General features: G+C 40.7%; 3 protein-coding genes across 4 annotated transcripts; 1 reads left to right on the forward strand and 2 right to left on the reverse strand.

Moving 5' to 3' along the window:
- Positions 1-821: 821 nt before the first annotated feature.
- LOC141655525 (F-box/kelch-repeat protein At3g23880-like) lies at positions 822-2,099 on the reverse strand. Its single transcript, XM_074462602.1, has one exon. It carries the CDS (start codon positions 2,097-2,099, stop codon positions 822-824), a length of 1,278 nt encoding a protein of 425 aa, XP_074318703.1.
- A 474-nt stretch (positions 2,100-2,573) lies between these two features.
- LOC141657543 (mitochondrial import receptor subunit TOM6 homolog) lies at positions 2,574-3,673 on the reverse strand. 2 transcript variants are annotated; one of them, XM_074464816.1, is made up of 2 exons: positions 3,425-3,673; positions 2,574-2,781 (listed from the first exon to the last, which is right to left on the reverse strand). In XM_074464816.1, the coding sequence occupies exon 1, from the start codon at positions 3,587-3,589 to the stop codon at positions 3,431-3,433; it is 159 nt and encodes a 52-aa protein (XP_074320917.1). In that variant the 5' UTR covers positions 3,590-3,673; the 3' UTR covers positions 2,574-2,781; positions 3,425-3,430. The 2 variants fall into 2 exon arrangements, with proteins under 2 accessions (XP_074320917.1, XP_074320916.1); XM_074464815.1 differs by having other exon boundaries at positions 2,574-2,765; positions 3,425-3,670.
- An 876-nt stretch (positions 3,674-4,549) lies between these two features.
- On the forward strand, positions 4,550-9,095 carry LOC141657544 (FACT complex subunit SPT16-like). The gene is made up of 2 exons (XM_074464817.1): positions 4,550-6,148; positions 7,040-9,095. The coding sequence occupies exons 1-2, from the start codon at positions 4,808-4,810 to the stop codon at positions 8,840-8,842; spliced, it is 3,144 nt and encodes a 1,047-aa protein (XP_074320918.1). The 5' UTR covers positions 4,550-4,807; the 3' UTR covers positions 8,843-9,095.
- The last annotated feature ends 858 nt before the right edge of the window (positions 9,096-9,953 follow it).

Below are 9,953 nucleotides of genomic sequence, written 5' to 3' on the forward strand. Positions count from 1 at the left end.
CATCTTTATAAGTATCTACTAAATATAATAGTACGAGGCATTTTGGGAAGGAGCTCAAGAGTAAATCCGTGAGGACTTGACCCAAAGCGGACAATATCGTACTATTATGGATTGTGGACACAGATGCATCAGAGACCAACACGAGATATTTCACGCTTTCGCACAACACATACATTATGGGGTTTTTCGTCAACTAGGGTCATCCCACAAAAATGCATTCGACCTCATTCATCTGTCTCTATTCTTTCCTATCTTTCCTTGTCTCTTTTTATGATATGAATTGGATTAATTAGGATTATAATTGGAATCACAATCTAATTAATTAGAATATGTTACGTAGGTGCTGGAATTGGGTTTCGGAAATTCTTAATTGAGTGATGAAATGCATAAAGATGGTATAAGGGATATTACATGCACTGATCTGTCCCTGTTGCTGTTCACAATTTGCAGACTAGGGTTTTGGACAAGAGTCTTAAAGGATTTCCTTTTTTTTTTTTTTTCTATTATTATTGTCATGCTGCTTCCTGCTTGTTGCTTAATCCTCACTATGCAGGAGTACTACTAACTCAAACTTGGATGTTTATGATTTTTTTTTTTTTTTTTTTTGACAACAAGCATTAAATAACTTACATTTTTTTTATTAGGTAAGAAAACTAGGTTGATCGCATTGAATAACTTACATGTTTATGATTACATGTACTGAAAAATGTTTAATTTTGAATTAGACTGGACATTTATACAAATTGAGTGAATAGTTTTGCAGTAGCTGTGAAGACTACTCGCTTTTGAATTTTGACAAACTAGGCAGTTGTTTAGCCATTTCAAGTTATCGTTGTTGCAAGCTGGGGACTCGGACATGCTAGAGTTGGTGTATAGTCAAAGACGTAGCGTGTCGCCTTCCCAAGACCCAACAAGTCTGAAGTTAGCATCACTCCTTTGGTTGGATGGCGAAATTCTCCCCTTGAGTCGAGAGCTAGACCAACTTTAAAAGTCGAATCCAATAACAAATATTTATGATCCTCCTTCAACTCAAAGAGTTTTGGAAAAGGAAGTGATGTGTAGAACGACCTTTCTACCCCTCTAGACTTGAACATGGACTTCCAAACTTTGTCATTGCCATGACCATCCAACATCCAAACCTTAATATATTTTGAGGACTCGACAATGCACAGCCAACAGGCGCACAAGCACTGTCTATGTTTACAGATATAAAAATCTAAGGTCGCAGCCGGCTCGAGGGTTGGAAGAGGTACAATATGAAATGAGTCTGTAGCCAGATCGTACGCCAAAAGTTTCTTAGGAACAACAATGTCCCCCGTCTTCCAGTATAGCGTATGACCCACCAGAATAGGAAGAGATCTAAATTCTTTCGAATTCTCGTGGGTCCTGTTAACCATGAACTCACTCATGTCGTTATCAGATGGACAATCAACTCGGCTCCACGTATTACTAGTATCCCTCAGCCTAAATAATAGTGCAAAAGGCTTCCTAGGCATGAGCTCACCCAAAACGAGTATCTTGTAGTCCTCGGAAAGGGGATCATATCCAAAACCCCAATATAAAGGCACTACTAAGCCTTGGGAGATCAGATGGGGGCCTTTAATGTAGTGGTACTTATCAGTAGCTGGGTTCCACAAGCATAGCATCATCTTATGCCCTAATCCAACAGTGAAGCACACCAACCCGTTGCATGAGCCAATGGGGTAGCTTTCCGGGTGGTCAAATTTATGTTTCAACTTGTCAATGGAGTTGGCCAAATCATAAATCCAACTGCCGGTGGCCTTGTACAGCTTGTCCATCTCACTTGACTCTATTTTGAGTGTGTACATGCTTTTTTGTTTTCCTTGCTTCGGTGGTCTACCCACCATGAATAGTTGTAGGGAGGGATTATTATGTATGGGGTTATCTATGGCGTGTTGTTGATGGAGCTTAGCGAATTCCTTGCTTGAGACGAGAGAATACCAACATTTGCAAACAATTTTGAAACGGAGAACCACCTTAACCGGTAGTCGAACAAGGACTTGTGTGATGAGGTCTAAGGGCATGAACATGAATGTATTATTCGACTCGCAACTAGTTGTTTCTCCTGGAGAAGGCATGCTAGATGAAAGGGTGTTGTTATAAGTAGCAGGAAGAGAAGACTTCTATTTATTTATTTGTGAGGCCATTGAAATAAGCTTTTAGAATCTATACATCTCTAATTCTCTATACACAACCATCCTATTTATATTATTATTATTATTACTTGGACTCCTACCTTTACATAAATAAGGAAATAGGTTTACCAAAAAAGTAAAAACAAACATAAACTTGGAAATATATTAGGATTATGACTCTGATTATATTACTAATTTTACTAAATCAAAGTTCCCACAAATTTTAAAGGCCACGATGTCTTACAAGTTACAACGTTCCCCTGTCTACTACACACTACGTTCTAGCTTTGCTGTAAGTCTCAAAGTCTGTCACACAACTCAGACACAACGTCCTGTTAATGGCTGTTCAATACCATATTGTGGTTGTTTGTGGCGTTAGGCAACTAACTGTAAATTTATCACTTCATAAACAGGAAAAAAAAAAACTGACAAACTTTCTATTTATTAATTCAAAATCTTACAAAGTTACAATCAATTCCACATTCAACTGCAACCTTTCATTTAAGCTTATAAACTAGGAAATAAACTTTGCAAAGAGTCCTACAAGTTTGCCTTACAAATACTGAAGATCTTGACAACATTCTTCCCAAAGCCCTTTCGTGACAATCACTGCAGCCAGAAACGACTATATCACAATTAAGATGGTTTAAGGTACTAAGCAACATACATAAAAGGGGGAACACAGATGCTAATCATATTCATCAGCTACTATCAATATTGGAGGTCTTATGTTAAAATACCATTATCACCCTCCCTTTTTGACAAGCATACACAGATAATTAAGATGTTAATGAATATCACACTTACATAGCCTCTTTGGCTAAATGGTGTGCTATTCTCTTAAGGCAGGCTCCTTGGATAGAAGCTAATACAGTGGGTAGCCACCACAGCTCCAGCAATCCGAAGGATTGGCTTGAGACAATCAGAGAGGTAATGTTGACATGAAAAACCCAGAAGCTCAAAGCCAAGCACAAGACCTTTTTAAGGATCACGGCTTCCTCAGCCCAGAAGCTAACCCCACTATGTCAATCACATCTCCCCCATAATCATAAGCACATTAAACGAGAGCGTAAATCTTAAAAATGGTGATTATAGATCCCCTTTCCCCCGAGGCAATAGATGATAAGAATACATGTCAATCTCAAATCAATAGGAACCTAACTATCTATCTTAATTAGGGCGTGACATTAAAGTTAGCATCAGGACATGAAAAGAAGATGAAATGAAAGAATGAATTCATAAAAAAAGAAGGAAGGAAGGAAGGAAACCTAGAATTAGAGATCCAAATGGAGTTCCTCCTTCTGAAAGTAATTGAGAAGATGAGGAGTTACACGAAGCACCAAAACCCAAGCACCGAAGTATGTTGCGTGAGATCGAAGCTGCTTCATTGCTTCTTCCTTGCTTGGTTTTCGAGGAAACATTCCTGCAAACATCTTGATCCGATTTCTCTTTTCCTAAACACACAGATCCAAATTATCTCTCTCTCTCTTTCTCTACAACTGAGTTGACAGATGGTTACTACTTCACTACTTTTATAGATATCCCAGTTCGTCATGGGCCGCTCTTGTTCCAATCCAACTTCAACCCCCTTATTTTAAGCAAACTAGCCCATTTTTCATTTTAATTTCATTCTATTAAGAATAAATTATAAGTAACTTATTCCTTTATGTAGCATACGTTTTCAAACTTACACTCTTTTTCATTTTAATCTCATTTTATGGAGCTGAACTTAATTGAACCGAATTTAAATGAAATGAGCTAAATAAAACTGAATTGAATTAAAATTTGTCAAGATAAGTAGAGTTGGAATAAGTTGAGTTGAAGTTAGAAGTGGCTAGTGGGCCAGGCTAGTACAGGTCGAGTTGGGGCGGGTCAGGTTGGTGGGGAGCGAGCCCAAACCACGGGCTCGGGATGTGCGGGCCAAGCTAGAGGAGTGATGGCCCTGGACTGGACTGGGCAAAAGGGGAGGTGGGGCAGGCGGACGGGGTAGTGTGGGTTAGAAAGGTGTGAGCCCGTGACTGGTCCATCTCGGGGAGCGGGTTGGGCAGGCCAACAAACCAAGACAATGTGCCATGGGATAGGGAGACCCAATGGGTGGGTCGGGCTAGGGTGGGTTAAACTAGCCCACACTTCCACCTCTATCTAAAGTAAGACAAATATGGAGCGCCATACTTGGCCTCCCACTGGTAAGTGGAGGGCAAGTGGGACGAATATGGAGCGCTACACTTACCCTCCCACTTGCATATTGTGAGATAGACGCTTTGTTAAAGTAAACCGGTAATTGAGAATTAAATTTTAGTCGAGAAGAACCGGGTCTAAATTACGTCTCCACTTGCCTCCAAATTCCTCTATCTAAAAAATATAACCTCACTGGTCTTCGAATAAAAAAAAGGTAACCCCACGTAATTATCTATTTTCTTCCTCATTATTTTCACAAACTTTCTCTCTCTAAAAACTCACTCACCCTCCCTACAATCTCAGTTCAATCACCTCAATTCCATGAATTCCTCTCAAATCTTCATCGCCAAACCCTATAAATATCGTCTAATTCTACTATTTTCCCCAATTATCCCCTCAAACCCTATAAATTTCACTCCCAAAAAATTACTACCCCCAAATCGAAACCCCAATCCCTAACCCTAATTTTTTTGATGTCTGATAAGAACGCATTCCAGATCAACTTGGAGATCTTCAAGCGCCGATTAACAGATTTATACGCGAATTGGAGGGATCGAAAATCAGAATTATGGTGCGACGCTGACGCACTCGCTGTCGCAACACTGCCGGCATCAGAAGATTTCCGCTATCTCAAATCATCGGCGCTCATCATTTGGTTATTAGGTTACGAATTCCCCGAAACAATCATGGTTTTCACCAGGAAGCAAATCCATTTTCTATGCAGTTCAAAGAAAGCGTCGTTGCTTAGCGTCGTTACGGCTGCGGCACGTGATGCTGTTGGGGTGGAAGTGGTGATGCACGTGAAGGCGAAATCCGAGGATGGAGGGGCGGAGATGGAGGCGATTTTGAAGAGCGTGAAATCGGTTAGGGACGATGTCGTTTTTGGGTATCTTGTGAAAGAGGTTCCTGAGGGGAATTTGCTTGAGACTTGGGTGAATAAGGTGAAGGGTTCGGGTATGAGGTTATGTGATATTACGACTGGTTTGGCGGAGGTTTTTGCGGTAAAGGATGCGGGGGAGCTTATGAATGTTAAGAAGGCGGCGTTTTTGTCGGCTTCTGTGATGAAGAATCATGTGGTGCCTAAGGTGGAGAAGGTTATTGATGAGGAGAAGAAGATTGCGCATTCGGCTTTGATGGAGGATGCGGAGAAAGCTATTTTGGATCCTAGTAAAGCGAAAGTGAAACTAAAGGCGGAGAATGTGGAAATTTGTTATCCTCCAATTTTTCAGAGTGGTGGGCAGTTTGATCTTCGGCCTAATGCGTCGAGTAATGATGATATTTTGTATTATGAATCGTGTAGCGTGATTATTTGTGCTGTGGGTTCGAGGTATAATAGTTATTGCTCGAATGTAGCGAGGACGTTCTTGATTGATGCTAATTCGATGCAGAGTAAGGCGTATGAGGTGCTATTGAAGGCGCAGGAGGCCGCCATTGGTGAATTGAAGCCCGGGAATAAGGTCAATGCGGTTTACTTGGCTGCATTGGGGGTTGTCGAAAAGGCTGCTCCCGAGTTGGTTGGGTTTTTGACTAAGTCTGCTGGGACTGGGATTGGATTGGAGTTTCGTGAGTCGGGTTCTATCTTGAATGCGAAGAATGAAAAGGTGTTGAAGCCGGGAATGGTGTTCAATGTTAACTTAGGGTTTCAGAATTTGCAGACTCAAACGAGTAACCCTAAGAGCCAGAACTTTGCACTGTTGTTGGCTGACACGGTTATTGTTGGGGAAAGGGGACCGGAATGTGCTACAACCGTGAGCTCTAAGGCGGTTAAGGATGTCGCTTACTCATTTGGCGAGGAAGAGGAGGAATTACCCAAGGTGATGGTTGCTAACTTTGCTTAGCTTTTTTGGAACATATAAAATTTGTGGAACATATAAAATTTGTTGATTGTGGAACATATAAAATTTGTTGGTCATATTATATGCTTAGCTTTAGCATTCATTTTTTGTGCCAAGTGGCGAAGATGTGGTTTGATGGACTGTGAGTAAAGAGATTATTTAGCTATTAATGTGTTAAAGATTCTGAGTGGCATTTTAAATGATAAGCACTATATCCACTGGGGTTAGTTGTGCATTGATTTGTTTCTAATCGATGCAACATGGGATGTCTATGTTGTTTGTCTACGTAGTGTGTAGACTATAGTATTCCTTATCCTTTTGAATCCATGCTATATGTATTGTGTTAATTTAGTTTTATACCTCTTGAGTTTGCCTGTCTAATGTTGACAGAAGACATTCCGAGACTTGATTTCGGATTTCAAACTGTGCTGTATTTCTAAAAGGAGAGCTTACTTAATGTTGTTACCTTTTCTGTATGCTGCTGTAGCATTTATGTACGTGGTCGGTCAGGTGTTGGATTGTATGTTACACTGTTAAAATATCCATAGTTTGCCTCTCGTGCTAACGGCCAACGGCATTTGTAGTAGCGTTGTTATTATGTCGGCCTAAATTAGTATCTAGAGATCTTGCTTTGCTGAATATGTTTAATTTCTTTGAAAACAATTGGTCAGTTTTAGGTTTATGCCTTACCTGTGCATAATAATTTCACAATTTTCAAGTACATCCTACTTCCGAGTGTATGGCTATAAAGCCATCTTTCACTGTGTAATTAATTACTCTTTTTTGCAATATATTTTTCTCTTTGTTGGAACAGCGGCTTTCATACCTCCATGACACGATTTTTTTTATTTTTGTTTTTCAACCTTGCAGAGTAAGACTGAGGTTGTACCTACTAAAGCATTTCCCTCAAAGACCACTCTTAGATCAGATCATGGAGAGATAAACAGAGAAGAGCTTAGGAGGCAGCACCAAGCTGAATTGGCCCGTCAAAAGAATGAAGAAACTGCACGCCGTCTTGCTGGCAATGATACTGGAGGTCGAGATAATCGCTCAGCGGGAAGATCTTCATCAGAGCTGGTAGCATACAATAACGTGAATGATCTCCCGCCACCGAGGGGCGAAATGATGATCCAAGTTGATCAAAAGAGCGAGGCTATTCTACTACCTATTTATGGAAGCATGGTTCCATTCCACATTGCCATGGTTAAGACTATAAGCAGTCAGTCTGATACAAATCGCAACTGTTATGTCAGGATAATTTTCAATGTCCCCGGCACGCCGTTTAGTCCACATGATGCTAATTCTATGAAGAATCAAGGAGCTATATTTTTGAAGGAAGTATCTTTCCGCTCGAAAGACTCGCGCCATGTGAATGAAGTGGTTGTACAGATAAAGACACTCCGGCGCCAGGTGGCTCAGAGGGAGTCTGAGAGGGCCGAGAGGGCAACCTTGGTTAGCCAAGAAAAGCTACAAGTTGCTGTGAACAGGTCGAGACCAATAAGGTTGTCTGACCTCTGGATCCGTCCACCGTTTGGAGGCCGTGGAAGGAAGCTGCCTGGTACTTTAGAAGCTCATGTGAACGGGTTCCGCTATTCTACTTCTAGGCCCGAGGAGCGTGCTGATATTATGTTTGCTAACATCAAACATGCCTTTTTCCAGCCTGCAGAAAACGAGATGATTACTTTACTTCATTTTCACCTTCACAATCATATAATGGTGGGAAACAAGAAAACTAAGGATGTTCAGTTCTACGTTGAAGTGATGGAAGTTGTTCAAGCCCTCGGTGGTGGAAGAAGGTCTGCTTATGACCCAGATGAGATTGAAGAGGAGCAAAGGGAAAGGGATAGAAAGAACAAAATAAACATGAATTTCCAGAATTTTGTCACCAGGGTGAATGAAATATGGGGAATGCCACAGTTTAAGGATTTTGATCTGGAGTTTGATATGCCTCTAAGGGAGCTTGGCTTCCATGGCGTGCCTTACAAAGCTTCAGCTTTCATCGTTCCCACGTCAAGCTGTCTGGTCGAGTTAATTGAGACTCCCTTCCTTGTGATTACCTTGAGCGAGATTGAGATTGTGAACCTCGAGCGAGTTGGCTTTGGACAGAAGAATTTTGATATGACCATCATATTCAAGGATTTCAAGAAAGACGTATTCCGAATTGATTCAGTACCCACTACTTCTTTGGAGAGCATCAAAGAGTGGCTTGATACCACAGATATTAAGTACTACGAGAGTAGATTGAATCTCCACTGGCGGGCCATCCTGAAAACCATCACTGATGACCCACAAAAGTTCATTGAGGATGGAGGATGGGAATTTTTGAACATGGATGCTAGTGATTCTGAAAGTGATGATTCACAGGAGTCGGATAAAGGTTACCAGCCATCAGACATGGAAGCCGAGTCAGAGTCGGAAGATGAGGCCTCGGACAGCGAGTCCCTGGTGGAGTCGGATGATGATGACGAGGAAGAGGAAGAAGAGGAGGAAGAAGAAGACAAGGGTAAGAGTTGGGAAGAGCTTGAGAGAGAAGCAAGCAACGCTGACAGAGAGAGAGGAGCTGAATCTGACAGCGAGGATGAGAAGCGGAAAAGGAAGATGAAGGCGAGTTCGTTTGGTAAATCTCGTGGTATACCGAGTGGCAGCATGCCCAAGCGCCCCAAGCATCGGTAGATGGTTGTGTCTCGTGCTTGAGTATGTTGAGTTTTAAGGTCAGTTGACGTGGAAATTAGTAACAGTACCAAATAGGTTGGTAATTGGGGATCTGTTTTAGGTTTAACCTAAAACAGAGGTGTTGACTGTTGAGCATGATAAAAAGCATGCTTATTTTTCATTTGTATAAGCTCAACTAAAACTAAACCACAATTAAGACAAACTCTTGCTTCGTATATTTTTTTTAACTCTCAATCCTTAGTTTTCAAATAAATTATGCTTACACGGTTACACCCTTTTGGGATCTTGGGCGCTAGGGGCAGTGACAGTTCTTTGTTGTCTAGTCGGTTATTGTCTTGTGTACTTGCATGTTTGAGTAATTGTTTTTTGCGAGGCTTTATAGTTTTTCATCGTCTGGTTTGGTTAGTTCGTCCGAGGATGGTGTTTTGTAGTGATTTTGGCAAAAAATAGGTGTGTATGTATGTACAAGTTTTGTACAAATATGCAATTTCGTTTATGGGTTTGTACATGTACGTATGTACGTATAAGTTTGTACAAATATGCAATTTCGTATATGGGTCTGTACATGTACGTATGCGTATTAAAATACGTATAGTACTATTCAAACTTTTACTATTCATACCTACGGGTCAAGTGGTAACTTTAGAAGCCCGTGACAAAACTCAAAAGCAAGAGCACTAATCTGAGTACAAGCAAAAGTTGGACAGCTGGTCACTTTCCAGAAGATGCCAAGACAGCTGTTTTCCATAATTCAAAAGCAACGGACCATATCAACCTGCAAATCAGAATTCAACAACACAATTGAGTTACTTTTCTAGTAGTCTCTGAAGCTGACTATAAAAGGCAACATCAGCATTCATATCAGGCATCGAGTTTTTCTGAAAAACAAAGGAAATAGGCCTCAAGCTAAATAATTTTGTTTTAGATTGTAACTCGAGATCTCCTGTATTAATTCCTAGTCTGAATTACTTATTCAAACATTGTAAGTTTTCAAAAGATATATTTTAATAAAATTAAGTTGGTCAAAATCTTTTTGATTTCATTTATGGCTGAAAATCGAATACGATAAGCGACCAAAGACACGTGGAAAAACGGGGAGAAAAAGAAACAT

This window comes from Silene latifolia, chromosome 5, assembly GCF_048544455.1.
Source record: "Silene latifolia isolate original U9 population chromosome 5, ASM4854445v1, whole genome shotgun sequence".
Lineage (NCBI taxonomy): Eukaryota > Viridiplantae > Streptophyta > Magnoliopsida > Caryophyllales > Caryophyllaceae > Silene > Silene latifolia.

Bases quoted from the DNA above. Each gene is read 5' to 3' on its own strand.
- LOC141657543 (XM_074464816.1), bottom strand. From the start codon at position 3,589: ATGTTTGCAGGAATGTTTCCTCGAAAACCAAGCAAGGAAGAAGCAATG.
- LOC141657544 (XM_074464817.1), top strand. From the start codon at position 4,808: ATGTCTGATAAGAACGCATTCCAGATCAACTTGGAGATCTTCAAGCGC. The intron at 6,149-7,039 runs GTGATGGTTGCT...TCAACCTTGCAG, and splicing joins AAGAGGAGGAATTACCCAAG to AGTAAGACTGAGGTTGTACC.
- LOC141655525 (XM_074462602.1), bottom strand. From the start codon at position 2,099: ATGCCTTCTCCAGGAGAAACAACTAGTTGCGAGTCGAATAATACATTC.